Source organism: Haliotis rubra, unplaced genomic scaffold (assembly GCF_003918875.1).
Source record: "Haliotis rubra isolate DU_JTF1 unplaced genomic scaffold, ASM391887v1 Scf1066, whole genome shotgun sequence".
Lineage (NCBI taxonomy): Eukaryota > Metazoa > Mollusca > Gastropoda > Lepetellida > Haliotidae > Haliotis > Haliotis rubra.
In genome coordinates this window covers 93,581-111,953 of record NW_025764966.1, presented here as the reverse complement: position 1 = coordinate 111,953, position 18,373 = coordinate 93,581, and the positions used below count along the sequence as shown (strand labels likewise).

At 41.0% G+C, this 18,373-nt stretch overlaps 1 protein-coding gene across 1 annotated transcript; it reads right to left on the bottom strand.

The window, feature by feature from the left end:
* Window positions 1–274: 274 nt before the first annotated feature.
* Window positions 275–12,604, bottom strand: LOC124279010. Its single transcript, XM_046714808.1, has 7 exons — window positions 12,457–12,604; window positions 9,365–9,704; window positions 8,753–8,850; window positions 4,810–4,935; window positions 3,683–3,716; window positions 1,984–2,046; window positions 275–1,331 (listed from the first exon to the last, which is right to left on the bottom strand). The coding sequence occupies exons 2-7, from the start codon at window positions 9,672–9,674 to the stop codon at window positions 610–612; spliced, it is 1,353 nt and encodes a 450-aa protein (XP_046570764.1). The 5' UTR covers window positions 9,675–9,704; window positions 12,457–12,604; the 3' UTR covers window positions 275–609.
* Between the last annotated feature and the right edge of the window lie 5,769 nt (window positions 12,605–18,373).

Sequence of the window (18,373 nt, the reverse complement as noted above, 5' to 3'; positions counted from 1 at the left end):
GATTACAAGTTCTTGTAAAGTACAGATTCTTGTACTTTTGTTGGGTTGAGTCTCATCCGGGATTCAAACCCACACCCTCAGAAAGTGTAATCCCAAATATAATATATGTTACATTTGACCACTTTTTAAATGGCATTGTGTAATCACATATCTTGAGTGTTCCACTAATTGCCTGTAACGGCCTACAATCATGTACATGCATGCTCAACTTCCTTCTGTAGTCCAGACATTAATCCTTGAATAACTAAAGGATCGGGCTTACACCTTTCGCGAACACTTGGCGTAATCTTTGATTTTGAGTGATCGATTCATATAATGTTTATAGCTACATGGATTTTACTTTTTTCGCTCAATTGATTCTGTTTCCACTATCAAGACAGGTTTGTCTCTTGCACTGACGTGCTATGAAAGGTTTTGACGAAACGTGGAAAGGGTATATTAGTAGTCCAGCAGTGCGTCACGATAACATGTCTTTTCTTAGTATGTACACATGAAAGCGAGGAGCTTCTGGACAAACTGGCCTCCATACACAAGGTTATACAATACCGCCACAGTTCAGTCATACTTGCATTTCGTGGCATTAATTCCCAAGATTTATCGTAATTTTCATCATGTAGGCGACGATGAAAGACATGACAAAGCCTGTAGGATTAGGCCCTGCTTTTCTTTGGTCAATGAAATGTGACTCCCTGATTTCACAGTCATGTCCACGAACTGTCCTACCTTGAACATAGGACACAGTGACTCTGTAGAACTCACATCAAACGTACCCAACACTTCAGCTTTACTGAAGTCAACGAGTCCAAGTCTGCTGTTTTCCACGTCTAACACAATACCATACAGCAGAGTGGCTCTTGATCCAGGAGTACCGTCCAAAGCCCCTTCAAGGCAGCCTAAACGCTTGCCCTCAGTCCATATCACAGTGCAGTATTTCAACGTGTGCTTAGAACAGAGTTCAACACTGATTCCCCAGGAATGTGGCTGGTGACATGGACCACTTTCCCAGCAGACCTCTTTTTCGTCACACATTCCTATCTCCAGGAGTGGAGGAGCGAACACCTGTCTTTCTCGCAGATGCACCGTCGGTGCTGCTTCCCAGTAAAGTGGTGCTCTTTGTGAAGGGATGAATGGTTGCAATGGGAAGGCCTGGGTCATTCTTGGGGGCAAGGTGGGAGATGTGATGGAGATGTCTAAGTCGGACTGATCCACCAAACTTTCAGTGTTTGCCGTTATATGATGTAACTGTATTGGTGCGGCCTTATGGATGTCCAGCGTTTGGTTGTTGTTGATGGGATGGGGTACTACCATCTTGTCAAATACCAACAAGGGGCCTGTAAACAGACAAAAACGTACTTGATGTAAGAACGCTGAAAGAGTATGGAGCGAGTTGCGTTTACGCCTCTTTTAGCAATATTCCAGCAATATCTCTTCGGGGAACATCAGAAATGGGCTTCATACACTGTGCCCATGTTGGGAATCGAACCCGGGTTTTCGGCGCTACTAGCGTACGCTTTAACCACTTGGCTGACCCGCCTTCCCCTAAGAAGGATGTACAGTTAACGCGTATCCAAACGTATATAATGATGGTTCATTACAAAGACGAATTCTCTTATTTTTTTGAACTCAGAAAGTAGGGATTAACATATTAATAGATTCATTAAAACAAACTGATGCCCTGGCACATCAGAAATGTGGAAAAATCGAACCCGGATATAGACGAGCGAACATTTTAACCTTTAGGCTACTCCCTGGACCATGTATACTCATGCCAATAATGGTTGTCACCCCCTCCCACCCAACCCCACATTTACACCGTCAAATAAAAAAAATTGAAGGGGGTGACAGCCATTATTGGCATAAGTAAATAATTACATCCTATTTTGATTCAGGTTTGACGACAAAATGTGGGACCTGACGGACTAGTTTCACCGAAGATTCACACAAGGGTTATCTAGACCTGTAGAGAAATCGTTTGATACGTACACATGAGGATTCTGTCTGTGTTCCCATCTGCATCGTGCAACCAGCACACTGGGTCTGTTATAGCTGAAACGTTAATAGGCTACATTGAAATCTAACTGATACATGTGTAGCGGGTTAAACCAGGCCCCGATTTCTCGAAACAAACTTCAGTTTTTACTCAAATTTCAAACTGAGTTGGACAATTTGAAACAGTTGAATTTTAACTCAACTGCATTTTTAAAATAAAAAACCCCAAACAACTTAAGTAATTTATCTACCAAACTCAAATTGTCTACTATGTTTGGGTTCGATATCGATTTCATTTCATTCTGGGAAATACATTTCCCTGCGTTTTCTCAAATTTGAGTCAAAACTCTAACTTACGTCAAAACTCAGACTTCAGTTTGTTTCGAGAAATCAGGTTCTGGTTCACTGACAGCATACTCAGTTACTAATTATTAAGCTGGGCCCCGATCCACAAAGTGCTCATAGCGCTACGGACCGCCTCCGTGGTGTAGTGGTTAGAGCGTCCGCCCGGAGACCGGAAGGTCGCGGTTTCGATCCCCGACCGCGTCATACCAAAAGACGTTAAAATATGGTACTTGTTGGTCCCTGCCTGGCGCTCGGCATTAATGGGTACAACAAGGACTGGTCGGTTCGGAGTCAGTATAATGTGTCTGAGTGCGGTATTCATGCTTCACTGCGGCATGGTATCTCACTGGGCTAGCACTATAAAACCAGCTTAAGTCTGGGCTAGTACAAGCATACACACGCATGCACGTCGTCATATGAGCGAAATATTTTCAAGCACGAGGTAAAACCCAATTTCACCTCACCTCACCTCATAGCGCTACGACATTCGTAAGCCTATGGTAAACAGTGCAGATATGACAGGTCGTAATGTTACGAATGCTTCATGGAACGGGACCCTGGACACGTTATCTAATGTCACTGAGACCTATGTTGTTGAGACAAGCCAGGAATGACAATGTTATTCATGCTAGTGGTTCACATTATCTTATCCAGTGAAATATCCTTGTCTTTCAACCTTAATGTTTAAATGGAATCCCATATTTCGTGGGCTCATGGAGCATGGCTTGACGCTGACTGTGAACCATTGAACCATTTAAACCAAGTTTTCACATAAACCATTGAAACACAATTTTGATACGATCAATGTAAACGATAATGAATGTTCCTTCCTGTCAGCAACCGACCTCTTGGGCTTCGCGAAAGTTGTAAACGCCAAAGATTTTCATCATTTTGGACTTTCTCCCTACATATAAATAATAAGAACTAAAATACTGTTGAGCGACGTTTCCCAGAGGCATCTGACATCATGCAGCTCTACTAATAACGATAACCTATCCTGAAAACTAATTACAAACAATATGCGTGGATGATCTAATATCTAACAAATTGACCGAGTTCATGAGTATTTAGGGTTATGGGAAAAGGGGGATAGGTGTACCGTGCCTTGAGTGAGAGAGTTTAGTTTTACGCGGCCTTTAGCAATATTCCAGCAATATCATGGCGGGGGATAAAAATGGGCTCGACACATCGTACCCATGTGAGGAATCAACACTGAAACTTTCGTTTTGCATGCTCTGTAACCAAACGTAAACATGCGTTTCATCTCAATATGCAACTGTTCTTAATGGTTTCATCTCCTGTCAACACGCTATATTGTTCAACGACATAATAGAAGTGTTGTTCATACCTTTCTCCATTTCTTTCAGCTTCAGCTTATATTCCTGCAAGGAGAAGAAAGACACGCATGAAAAGGAAAATAGAGTCCCAGTTATATTCAGATCTACACAGTCAAGATACAATCAATACATATGCATTATGTGGTCATTAGAACACACTGATGAGGAACAGAGAGAGATCGATTGGCAGTAACTTAATATTCAAACTGCTCCAGCTATGGGTATTTACATTTCACAACTTGTGAGGAACAATGGAGCATGAGCTTGCTCAGAGGTTTTTCGATCAGGGTTGCAACATTCAAGGTTTTGTGTTGATTGTAACTCAGGTAATCTGATTGATTGAATATGAGATGAGATAACATCATTATAGTATATTATGTCGTGTCGTGTCGTGTCGTGTCGTTCTCATTGTCGTGTCGTGTCCTGTCGTGTCGTTGTCATTGTCGTGTCGTGTCGTATCGTTGTCGAGTCGTGTCCTGGCATGCCGTATCGTGTCCTGACGTGTCGTGTCGTGTCCTGGCGTGTAGTGTCGTATTGGTTGAATTGTTACTTCAACGACTTCACAAAACGTTATGTTAACTGTCTATCACTTCGCCAAGTTCGAAAAACATAGCGTCAGCAGAAAGTGAAGCCAATAAATGTATAATATTACATTACGTTTCATCAGTGTTTTGCTGTTTTGGTACCAGGAGTTCATGTCCTACATGTTAACATAATCAACGTAATAACACTCTGTGTGTGTGTGTGTGTGTGTGTGTGTGTGTGTGTGTGTGTGTGTGTGTGTGTGTGTGTGTTTGTGTGTGTGTTTGGTTTAACCATATGCGAAGCCCATTTCTGGTGTCCCCCGTCGTGATATCCCTGGAATATTGCTAAAAGTGGCATAGAACTGAACTCATTCACTCACATTATTATACGTCTGAAGCCCGACTAACCAGAGACTACAACCTGGAACAGTCTGAAATGTCCTTGAATGTCTGTTACGATTTTCTTTGCTTGTTGTTTAAAGCCGCAGTAAGATATATTCCATATATAACGGCGGTCTGTAAATAATCAGGACTAATCCATGACTATCGACCTAGGCAATTGGGATACGATGACATCTAAGTCAGCGAACCCAGCGATCACGTTAGTTGTTTACCTGAATGAGATAGACGAAGAGGACGTCCTTTGATGACATCTGTGTTCTTAGTGTGTCTTCGGTGTCCCGAAGCAGTGCTATTCGTCTTTCATTCTCTTCTATTTTACTTTGTTTTCCATTGTTTTCCTTTTGTAAAACATAAAGGGTACATATATACAAAACAAACGTAGTATGAAGTATTAACATTTCCAAATAATATACAGAGGATATTATATGAGTGCCCATGTCATACTATGTTTACGACACGAGTGCCTAAATGTTGGTATTTCCCGAGCGAGAGCTCATATTATTACCCATTTGTTGAACCATAACCAGTGTCATATATATCATTTATTACCCACGTGGTCAACGTATGGGTAGTTGCATATTAATCTCGTACGTCACACGAGTGACGTATCGCGTTGACCTGTGTCGTAACGACTTGACCTGAAATTCTAACGATTTGATTGGATAACCGATGACCTCTCAATTAGGTCACATTCTGACGTAACTATTTTTTCATTCATAACAAACACGCGAATTCATTCATTCTACAACTGAAATGCATTGTGGGAATGTAAACATTGCGAACGTTGCCGTGTCGCTGTTTAATTGTGAGTCGAACTGAGACATTATATCTCTCGAAAAACATAAACGCAATGTTTCCACCAGTGATGTTAGCCGAATGAAGCAACTGGAAACCAAGAAACGAGGTGCAACGGAGAAGTTTACTGTAGGAGGCTGTACGAGGCGATGACAACTGACATGCATCGTGACGTCGGTTACCATGGCAGTGACGCCATTAGTGTGACGTCATGCAAATATTGTACTACAGTACAAAACTCTTCCGCAACCTCTTTATGAAACCGGTTTCAGTTTGAAACAAAAAACATAACAAAAATACGCTATTTTGTCAATTTAAATGCATGTAAGACGCGTGGAAGGGCACTCGTTTCGTATAATTCGTATGTAATCAGACCTTGTGTAGTATTCTCTATATGTGTATCACTTTTGCCAAGCATCCATTGTTTCTGTATTTCGTCGTCTGTGACGTCATTTAACAATTGAACGTGACGTCAATAAAGAGGGCCGTCACACTTGCTTACCATGTTTCAGTGCACAAATGTTCGTGAATGAAATGGATAATAAAGAATGTATTACAGTCGAGCAAATGTGTCATATGACGAAACTCTTGCAAAATTAAGTATTAATTGTGTATTAAAATTTCACACTCGTTTCGTATAAGTCGTATGGCACAATTGCTCGTGTATTATCTCTATGTATTGACAGACAGATTCTAGTTCTTTTGGATATCGTGTCCCATTTGGGATTCGAACCCACACCCTCAGAGTGAGACTACTTTACCGAGAAAGAGAAATATATAATATCTTGTTTGAGGCTGTCAGGCAGTGCATTTTCAACCTTTACTTGAAGAGGGCTCTTACTGACTAATTCACAGATTAAGTTACATAAGAGATATTGGTCAAAATGTTTATTATAAATATATGACTTGTTCTTTTCCATGTGATGTTTGCCCAGACGTAAACGGTGTAAAAGTTGCTGATATTCCTGATAATGCCAAGTCCTGATACAGCTTAATGCATGATATTTGTTCTGTGGCAGAAGAGGATACTTATAAATGGAAAATTGTACAAGAATCAGAGTTAGAAAATAAATACAAACAATTACAGTTTACAGTTTACAGTCTTCACTCAGTTTTGCCTTGCAATTTAGATCTGAACAAGTTAAATGTTAAAGATAGTAAACTGTGTGAACACTGGCAATGTTGAAGATAGTAAACTTGGTGAACACTGGCAATGTTAAAGATAGTAAACTGTGTGAACACTGTGGCAATGTTAAAGATAGTAAACTGTGTGAACGCTGTGGCAATGTTAAAGATAGTAAACTGTGTGAACACTGTGGCAATGTTGAAGATAGTAAACTGGGTGAACACTGTGGCAATGTTAAAGATAGTAAACTGTGTGAACACTGTGGCAATGTTAACACTGTGGCAATGTTAAAGATAGTAAACTGGGTGAACACTGTGGCAATGTTAAAGATAGTAAACTGGGTGAACACTGTGGCAATGTTAAAGATAGTAAACTGTGTGAACACTGTGGCAATGTTAAAGATAGTAAACTGGGTGAACACTGTGGCAATGTTAAAGATAGTAAACTGGGTGAACACTGTGGCAATGTTAAAGATAGTAAACTGTGTGAACACTGTGGCAATGTTAAAGATAGTAAACTGGGTAAACACTGTGTCAATGTTAAAGATAGTAAACTGTGTGAACACTGTGGCAATGTTAAAGATAGTAAACTGTGTGAACACTGTGGCAATGTTAAAGATAGTAAACTGTGTGAACACTGTGGCAATGTTAAAGATAGTAAACTGGGTGAACACTGTGGCAATGTTAAAGATAGTAAACTGTGTGAACACTGTGGCAATGTTAAAGATAGTAAACTGGGTGAACACTGTGGCAATGTTAAAGATAGTAAACTGGGTAAACACTGTGGCAATGTTAAAGATAGTAAACTGGGTGAACACTGTGGCAATGTTAAAGATAGTAAACTGTGTGAACACTGTGGCAATGTTAAAGATAGTAAACTGGGTGAACACTGTGGCAATGTTAAAGACAGTAAACTGTGTGAACACTGTGGCAATGTTAAAGACAGTAAACTGGGTGAACACTGTGGCAATGTTAAAGATAGTAAACTGTGTGAACACTGTGGCAATGTTAAAGATAGTAAAATGTGTGAACACTGTGGCAATGTTAAAGATAGTAAACTGGGTGAACACTGTGGCAATGTTAAAGATAGTAAACTGGGTGAACACTGTGGCAATGTTAAAGATAGTAAACTGGGTAAACACTGTGGCAATGTTAAAGATAGTAAACTGTGTGAACACTGTGGCAATGTTAAAGATAGTAAACTGGGTAAACACTGTGTCAATGTTAAAGATAGTAAACTGTGTGAACACTGTGGCAATGTTAAAGATAGTAAACTGGGTAAACACTGTGGCAATGTTAAAGATAGTAAACTGGGTGAACACTGTGGCAATGTTAAAGATAGTAAACTGTGTGAACAATGTGGCAATGTTAAAGATAGTAAACTGTGTGAACAATGTGGCAATGTTAAAGATAGTAAACTGGGTGAACACTGTGGCAATGTTAAAGATAGTAAACTGTGTGAACACTGTGGCAATGTTAAAGATAGTAAACTGGGTGAACACTGTGGCAATGTTAAAGATAGTAAACTGTGTGAACAATGTGGCAATGTTAAAGATAGTAAACTGTGTGAACACTGTGGCAATATTAAAGATAGTTAACTGGGTTAACACTGTGGCAATGTTAAAGATAGTAAACTGGGTGAACACAGTGGCAATATTGACACTATCAGACATTATATGGTTTATTGCTCTCATGTTTTGCCAGTCTGGATTCCTACTTTAAATGGTCAAAAGCAAATATTCAAGATAAGGTATATCCATATTACAGAAATGTTGTATTATATGGCCTTAATGGAGACTCTGAAGACTGTAAATTATTTAATTATGTTAACGATGTTTGCTAAATTTATAGTGCATTGCAGTAGTCACTGAAAGTGATTGTAATTTTGACACTTTCATATAAGATCTAAAATAACATTATAAATACTGAAAAAGTGAAAAAGTAAAATCTCTATGTGCATAGTCTTTAACACTTATGACAACTGTATTACTAATTATGACCTATCAGTTTTAACCCCAACATCCTGGTAAGTCCATTCACGTGATACTGTACAGGGAATGTAAAATCGTGGAATTTTATTGCTAATAAATGATGCTAAAATAGAAAAAGTTATATTTCATAACAGAAAAATGGCTTCATAAGAAAGCTATGCAATATAATTCTGTGATGTTTCTTGTGCAGACTTCAGACAGCCCACTCACTAGGGACATTTTAAACAATACATCTCACACGTACCTCCTGTAAACGTGCAATTTCTTCTTCAAATCCTTTGCTTTGTCTCATCCGATATTTGGACGTTTCTAACTTGCTTTCATACTGGAGATCCAAACAACCTTATTAACAGAAATGAAATGTTGTGTTCATGTTAAAATGCCAACACTGTTCGTGTTGTTTCTGCAGCCTAACAAACTAACGGTATCCGAAAGTCAGTAAGTTTGTTTCCCAAACCGTAACTCAAACATCAGCCTTCGACAATATCAACAGTGAAAACTTCAGAACTAATGGTCTAAATACGTTTTTACCAGTGTATTGAACAACAGTGATAAAGTCATGTGATATATTTTCATACTTCCTTTTTAAAAGGGGCGGTGGGGTAGCCTAGTGGCTAAGGCGTTCGCCCGTCACACCGAAGACCCGTGTTCGATTCTCCACATGGGTAAATATGTGAAGCCCATTTGTGGTGTCCCCAGCTGTGATATTGCTGGAATATTGCTAAAAGCGGCGTAAAACTAAAAGCCATTCTTCTTTTTAAATTTATTGCTGTTTGGACATATATTTTCAGGAAATGTGGACTATTACCGAAATGATTTAATGTTAAGAAGTGAAGACTAAGAAATGGTTAAGTACCTAATTCAGCTGAGGTTTTGTCCAGGTGTTCTTTTATAAAGTTTTGTTCTTTATCTAGAGCGACACAAAAGGTTTTATATGCATCCTGTCCCTTCTTCTTCAGTATATCTAGCAGGGCGTCACACCGTTCCCACCTGGGAGCCTTAGATAAGACAGTGTCACGATCTGCTTCCGAGAAGACGCCATCTTGATACAAGTAGTCCAGCACCTTCTCAGGCTCTAGCTTGTTCTTGAGGAATATCCAGTTTTTACGAAGTATGACCTGGTGGTCCAGTGTTTCGGTCTGGTTTTCAAATTCCACGTTTTCCATCAGAACACTTTCCCATTTGACGAAGAAATCCTTTGTAAATACAAAAAAAACATATATTGGATCTACACTTCAAACGGAACATATGTGATGTTTGAGATAACACTTCCTTCGAAAAGTAGTCAGGCGATAAGGTGCCTGACTCTGAGAGTGTGGGTTCGAATCCCGAATGGGACTGACAAGTCAGAAGTACTAGAATCCCAAATATAGCTATTACCGTTATGTGTCGCCTATGACGACACTCAGCTTTCATTGTACACCTGAAGAGCCGTTGAACGGCGAGGGATCTTGTGCATATATAAAGGAGACCCGGGTTCGATTCCCCACATGGGTACAATGTGTGAAGCCTATTTCTAAAAGCGGCGTAAAACCCAACTCAATCACTCACTACTGACGGTGTGTTTGCTTTACGTCGCACTCAGCAATATTCCAGCTCTATCACCTGGGCCAGATCGTGGCTGCGAGCTAATATCAACACCGTCGTGCTTAACAGGCAATCACCAAATCACTAAACTTGATCACAGATATTGATCACCGATCAATTAGGTTGCAAGCTAAGACCCAAATGTTAGGAGCCTGGTAAAATTCACACACGGCATATTGCGGCATGCGTAGATGCAGGTTTAGTTTTTTAGTACCGTTTCATTCACTATCTTCCCAAAACAATACATGGTATTGAGCCAGTCCAAATGTTCGTGCGTCAAGAAATCGACCCCCTCTAACCCCACTCTCCCCTCCACCTAGACCCTCCTTGTGGAAACCATACTGACTCTTTTGTATATCCCTCTTTATTATAAATTCATAATGTATAAATCACAGAGCGGCAATCTGGGGGTTAATTTACATTGTACCCTTCTATGATTGAGTCTAGTTTTACACCGCACTCAGCAATATTCCAGCTATAAGGCGGCGGTCTGTAGATAATCGAGTCTGGACCAGACAATCCAGTGATCAACAGGTTAAGCATCGATCTGCGCAATTGGGAACCGATGACATGTGTCAGCCAAGTCAACGAGCCTGACCACCCGATCCCGTTAGTCGCCTCTTTCGACAAGCATGGGTTACTGAAGACCAATATTATAACCCGGACCTTCACGGATAGTGCCCTTCTGTGAAGTGGTATACAATATCAATGTTTGAATTCGATATAATGATAACAATAAGACATGGTCCTCAATATCCCCCACCAGTGTGCTGTTCTATTTGGTTCCTGTTTGTTTTTAACTCAACCACGACATTCATGTCCTGAAAACACATACCACATTTGGTTTCCCTATCGATAACGGTTTTTGAGAAAATCTGTCCCCATCATCTCGGACGGACGGAGCTCAAACCTATATCCCCCTCCCACTTCGTGGCAGGGGTTAATAATAATAATCAGAATAGTTATATAAATATATAACACAGCTGGATTTGGGGGGTGGGGGTTGGGGTGTATGCACTGACAATTTTGAAGTGACTTGGATTGTTAGGCTATATAAAATAGTATCCTCTGGATGCTATTTACAATGGTAAACAATGAACAAGACAAGGCTAAGGGTCTGCATGGAGTGTTGATTTGATTGTATGCTTCCCATCCCTCCTGTTGAAACCGATCTAGTTGTAAGTCGGTTTACGTTAATTGAATGATGGATGAGTGTGTTTTCGCACGTACGTACGTACGTGCGTGCGTACGCGCGCGCGCATGTGTGAGTGCTTAGATGCTAGTAATCAAAGGGGAAACGTGGGATTCGAATGCACAGTCATTGATTTCTGCATCTGCGCAGCGACGTGCGGCGTCTATAGACGAATGAGCAACCGTCTCCACAAAAGAGACTTTTGTGTTCACTGTACATGCAGGTCACACAGGCCCCGGTTGTGAGCTGTGTTTGTTTGTCTGCACGCATGGATGGATTCAGCACACCTCTGAAGCTGGGGGTAGCCAGCTACTTACATCTTGTTTGCATGACTGCACCTGACAGAACCTGTTCTGTTGCTATGCCAACCACTGGAGATACTCTTATTCGCTAGACCAGGTTGAATGACTTCATTTTATGATAAAGAGGAACAACACAATATGACGATGAACGTTAATTGCTGTTGGGATGTTTAAATGGGTTAATGTGCATGTATACGCTAACATTACTTTCAGGTAACAGCGTTATAAAAACTTTGTCAGACCTGGCATATCTTCCGGGTACAGATCTATATTTAGCATTTCGATTTTTACATGACAAGGCATTATTTTGAACGGGGTAACAGCGCTGTGTACATTTCTGTTGATTTACTGAACATTTTCTAATAGAATTACTTGAACCATCTAATTTAGCTCTATATGCGATATGTAAGCTACACCTGTGTCATCAAATTGACCATGAGAAAGAAAGTTGCATCGAATTCTCGCTTGTGCTTGCCTACTTCCAGATGACCTTGACATTTGGAAATAAATATAAACTGGTGTAGACCAGTACCAGTCATCCATATCTGAAGATGCATGGCGCTAAGGTCATGTTGTACTACAACTGGCAACCTCGAGCTCATTGTGGGATGTCGCGTCCTCATTTCCGATACAAATTGTTATTCTGGGTATACCTTTAAGAAGGATACCTGTGCTCACCATGTATAATGTGTAACATCTGATGTAATTAAACACAAATGGTTATGTCAAATCTGATTAAACAGACACAGCTTGTTACAGTCTCAATCAAACGTGAGTGTCGACATGTCACCTCATGGAAAAGAGATGGTGTAGTTTCGTCAGCACATATTGTCAGGTAAAGAATCAACGCTAAGAAGGAATACTTACAGGTGTGGAGACACTTAAGCCATCACGTACATTGCGCTCTCAACTACCTCGAAGCTGTTTATCCTGGACTCATATTATGACGCGCCTCGTGTCAAGCTTGTAGCCTGTATCTATTCATAGCTGGGAATACACACATGTACGATGACAACACGGCCTGCCTCTGGCTAAGTTTAGGTATGCTTCATCTGATACAATACAACCAGATGATCCAGTTTTCACTGCTGTCCGGGTTAAAAATTGTTTTCATTGGCTGTGGTAATTCGTCACGTCATGCTACTGATATGCGGAAGTTAGCTCGGATTATCACAAGGTTTTCTATGTTTTTAAACATTTTGTTTGTTGTTGTTTTGGTGAAAATAACTAAATATGAAATTGATTCACCAGTGTTTATATTTTTGAAAGTGTTAACTACTGTCAATGTTCCCTATTAAACATACTGTGTTGCATCGTTGACGTTTCAGATGTAGCTACTCTGTAATCATCTGCCACTTTGAATCTCTAAATGTGAAATGACATTCTAACTTTTGTATAAATGTCTTTGTATTAAAAACAAGGAAACGAGTTATCGCTCCGTTTTGATTTTCTAAGTCTGTGTCATCATTCCTGACAGTATATATCGTTGTCTTTAATGTCAAGAAAACACATAATAAAGGAGAGACGCTGTGCTGAAAACAGTGTTATACTAATGATGACTTAATCTATGGACTTGTTAGTTCCACATGGAGCCGAGTCGAGAATTACTTCATCAGTTTCATCAGAAGTGTCACTTCTGTGCCGACTGACTGTAGGTAATAGAAAACAGCGATTATCTACAGAAGAATTTGTCCATATCATCATTGGGGCATTAAAACGTTAATAGCCATTATAGATAGACTAGAAGACTTTTGAATTAGAGTATGCCCCTTGAATATTCATCGATAATGTTCGTCTGCAACCAGTCTAAGCAAACTTAGGCTCAGTATTATTCGTTACACTGCTATACTGAGTCTAAAGGCGGCCGTCCATACAAGAAGCGCGCAAGCAGTGCTGCGCGTCACGTCATTTCGGAAAAAAATCGCCACAGTTATTTCAAGTTCATGCCACTCCATTCAAGCAGCGCGTCCGCGTCAAAAGTTTTGAATCGCAAAAAAAGCGTTTGCTGCTTTGCGTTTGCTGCTTGACGCGCTGACGCGCTGGGGAATCTCCCTCTTCCGCTTGTCTGGGATATACACGTGCTTTGGTCAAAATTTTGTTATTTCAGACGTATACGATGCCAAGAACACAAATAAATGAGGAATTATTTATCACTGAGGTACAGAAACATCCCTGTCCCTATGATATTGACAGCAGACATTATAAAGATGCAGAAATGTCAAATAATGCATGGACAGCAATCAGCCAAGCATGCGAGTCAACAGGTAATGTCATGTTTTATTGACAACAATTGAAACAAACTACATCAAAATTTTGAACTCGTGAACATTTTCAAAAGCAGGCACCCTTTTATAATTGTCAATATATGACTGGAGTTTTTTGTACATTAGCAGACACCTACAAAAATGCACTTGTGTACTCCTTTAAGTTGTACGTCTTCGAACGGTTGTGCATTGCCAGGGAATCTCTCCGGAAGGTGAACAGAAATACCTGCAAAAGTTGTCAAGCGTTTGCATGGCGTCTGTTCCAGGGTGATTACCAATTCCACCAACATCTACCAACGCTTGAGTTCTACACTGTGCTTGCCCCTCATCAGATAATGTTTGGGGTGTGTCTCGCAGTACAAACGTATGCAGGACACATTATGCCAGTGTTATCTTTTTGACACTCTCAACCTTCAGGTTGTTCTTTCTGTGGAATATGCGCCATCTGTTTGCAAGAATGCCAAACGCATTTGGCTCTAGAAAGACGATAGTTGAAAATGCGTTTGCTCTCCGGTAGTTCTTTGCCTGGATACGGTCTCATGATGTGTCTTTTGAGCGGAAAGGCTTCATCTGCAACAAAGACGTAAGGCATAGGCCCATGATCGGTGTCTCCAGGTACAACTGAATCTTTTGGTATGCTCAGTGTATTCCCTTGAAGAGTTTTCCAAGCGCTGAAAATGCAAGAATACAACCATCACTGTTGCTACCGTAGGCCCCTACGTCAATGATCAGGAATATATAACCTGCATCCTTCTTCTGAAACACACTAACAAAAGAAATGTAATATGACCAAGTCAACAAAATCTTAATTTCAGTTCAATTTTTGTATGGATAGACGCGGTAACGCGCTGCTCGAAAAGAGGCACAAAATAAACGCGCCGACGCGCTGCTTAGCACAGCGCTGCTTGCGCGCTTCCTGTATGGACAGCCGCCTTAACAAACCCTTGTAAAAGGTCGCGTCAGCTAACCTTTGTGCGATCTATATGACCGTCCAATCAAACGCGAGACGGCCGAACGGATTTAACCAATCAGACAACGACAACTTGTTAGGGTTCGGCGGGACTTACAAAACGGTTTTTGGATTTTCTCATCCCCCCGTCGATGACACTGATCTATCAACAAACGGAAACCCGCATAAAACACAGATATTTGACCTGCAGTATATACGCTTATGGGCTTTTAATGACATGGTTACTATTAGCTTACATTTCCGCAAGATGGCATCCCGTAATATTGACAAGAACGCTATATTCAGCGACTGTTCACTCATTCCGTCATCCATGTGTATCACTCGGAAGCGATCGTGTAGAAAATAGCATTCGGAATCGTTCGAGTTTTTGAGGTAAAGGTTCAATCGGTATGTGCGAATGTTAACTTTCGCGATTTGGTAAGCTGTGTTCTGATTGGTCAGTCCAAAAGGTTAGCTGATGCGACCACAGGGGCTTGTAACGCTAAAAACTGCCATCAAGGTATATACTGTCACTGACGGGGTCTTAGTACTATATCAAAGGATAGTACTAAGACCCCGTCAGTGACTGTATATACTTTGAAGGCAGTTTTTAGCGTTACATCCCTGTGGTCTCTGCCTCACAGTCCCTGAACCATATTATTTTCCTACCACATAGCGCTTAATGTAATGCAGAAACTCTTAATGAATTTGATATTAGGTATTGATACTCAGGTTCTAATTCTCCGACCTCACTTGAGCTCCATTTTCAACTTGCCTGTGGTGTTTTGTTTATGTCACAGTTATATATTTTTCAAAGTCTAATCATTAATCCATACACAAAGAACTTTTTAAGCACACCCTGACATGTCTCTCGATTGAATGCGCTCCTATCTTAACCATTTGGAGCATATCTGGGACATGATTGGTCGTTTTGTGCAACAAAGAGTTCCCCCTCTACAGAACCTGGCCCAATTGGAAGCTGCTTTACACGAGGCATGGCGTAGACTGCCCCTTCAGAGGATCAGGAGGCTGACAGGGGGTATGAGGAGGAGAGTGCTGGCTGTCATACAGTCGCATGGAGGTTACACTGGGTATTGACCTTGGATCGTAAGACACGCATGGAGGTTACACTGGGTATTGACCTTGAATCGTAAGACACGCAAAATGACATTTTGAATGTTCACATTTACCAATAAATTCAAAATTAAACATTCCAGGGCCATACTTGCACAGACATTTTTTTGTATGGATATCACTGTTTTGTTTTTTTAAATGAGCAATTATCATCATTAAATCAACATCAAGGGGGGCTTAATTAAGTTCTTTGTGCATATATTCTTGCGTCCACCGCTTGATATCTGTTCATCGAAAGGTTTGGACGGCGATTCTGGTCAAGGTTATCCCAAAGATGTCTGGTAACCCGTGAAGATCCAGATTAGAATTGGTCTTCAGTATCCCATGGTTGTCGTAAGAGGCGACTAACGGGATCGGGTCGTCAGGCCCGCTGACTTGGTTGACACATGTCATTATTTTATGTTTTACAAATTAAGATGACAATGCAGCAGAGATGATTCGGGTGATCCACAGTCAGCCTGGTTAGGCTCATCATCAGCTCGGGGCCCTTGCCCCCTCTACATGCAGCCCAGACAGCGAATGGGACTTCTCCCAGGAAACGCTGCCTAGTCGAACCCACTGAGAACTTTCCTGAGAATATGTAGACTCCCCAACACTGCAGCCTTCTGCATTACCCAGAGTGTCTGAAGGGCTGTACTCCCGGTGGAGAACCCGGGCACTCTCCTGATCTGCGCCAAGAGATTAGGGGATACCAAACCAAGGGCACCGAGGACAACGGGGAGTCTGACGACAGTGTACTTGGGATGCAAGCGAGACATTTCAAAGGCGGGGTCCGCATATTTAGCATGCTTTTCCTGAATCTTGCCAATCACATTGCTGTCAAAAGGGACAGAAAATTCAATGATATAAATGAATTCATTGGCTTTATCAAAATGGACAAGATCAGGTTTGTTGGCAGGAATTCTTCTCAGGCTGCATATGGGCATATTCCACAAAGGCTTGAAAGCATCATTTTCCATGACGCCATGGACATGTTCAGGGTCGTACCGTGGATGGACCTCCGAGTCAAAGCTACAAGCATGGCGGAGACGGTAGTAAAAGCAACGAGCCATGGCATCATGTCGTTTAAGATATGCTGTTTGTGCCAAAGAAGGGCATCCACTGACAAAATGTTGGACAGTCTCTGTAAATTCATTGCACAGTCAGCATTTCATGTTAATATTTTCTTTAAGAATCACATTTAGGCGATTACAAGAGGGAATTGACTGGTCCTGAGCAGCAAAAAGGAAGCCCTCAGTTTCACATTTGAGACCAGCCGACTTCATCCAGGCAAAGGATTCGATGGGATTGCTACTCTGTTCCACACACGGCATATATACACGATGCAGTGGTATCAAAGAAAGCTTCTCCACAAATGATCGACTCTGGGCAGACTTGGCGAAGGACTTTACCTGGTTTACTCCCATTGCTGTACCGTCCGGCAGTACATTGCCATCAACAAAATCAACCTCAGATATCAGATTCTGTCCAACAACCTTGGCAGCTTAAAATAGCTGTGGAATTCCTTGCTTTCATCATGAGTCTTGACATGCATCACCAGCGGATCATCCGATAAATAAATATGTGCAAAAGTACACAATACAATTCTATCATGAAGAGCCTTCACATTAATTAAACCCCGACCTCCCGAACTGATTGGCATATATAAACGATTAAGAGAGGAACGAGGGTGGTGAGCTCTGTTATCAGACATGATCCTTCTGGTCAGGCGGTCAAGACTGAATGTCTTTAGCATTTATCTCTGAGCTCCAGATTTTCTTTAAGCGAGATTTATACTCGGCCCGAAGTCTGTCTTGAATCTGGGCATTCTAGAGCTTGTCTCGAACTTGCATTCCAAGATAGGTGTAGGCCTGATCTTCTACAAGATGCTCAATAACTCCTCCCCCCTGTAACTTGACCGATCCATCATTAACTACCTTGCCACGTTTCAAATGAAGAATATTACATTTGTCGAGTCCAAATATCATGCCAATATCATTAGAAAAGGACTCGACAAGGAGAACACTTGTTCTTTCAAATTGGAATCTCCTTTGGCAAGGAGCTTAATGTCATCCATGTAAAGGAGATGAGTAAGCGGTGTTGGGGATCTGTGCTGAGGAGGTCCGGGATGGTAACCCTCCTCTTTATTGAGCCGAAAGCTCAAAGGATTCAGAGATAAACAAAAAAAGCAAAGGACTGATTATTATTATTATTTTAGGATATTAATATAGCGCACATATCCACGCAACCAATACATGCTCAATACGCTGGAGTGTCCCCTTGAACAACGGATCTCTGTTTTCTGGCATTGTATTAAGCAGTTTTCAAGTTGGGGAATCAGCTCGCTTGGCAAGAGGTATGACCATACCAACCAACACGAGACCTGAGTGAATAAACGAACAGTTTATTACACACAGCCTCTGAATCATTTTGTACATAATCAGTCAATAATTGTGTA

Excerpts from the sequence above, each read along its gene's own strand:
- LOC124279010 (XM_046714808.1), bottom strand. The coding sequence starts at position 9,674 with ATGGAAAACGTGGAATTTGAAAACCAGACCGAAACACTGGACCACCAG. Across the intron at positions 8,851-9,364 it reads CAAAACCTCAGCTGAATTAG|GTTGTTTGGATCTCCAGTAT; the intron begins GTACTTAACCAT and ends TCTGTTAATAAG. Across the intron at positions 1,332-1,983 it reads CACAGACAGAATCCTCATGT|GCCCCTTGTTGGTATTTGAC; the intron begins GTACGTATCAAA and ends GTCTGTTTACAG.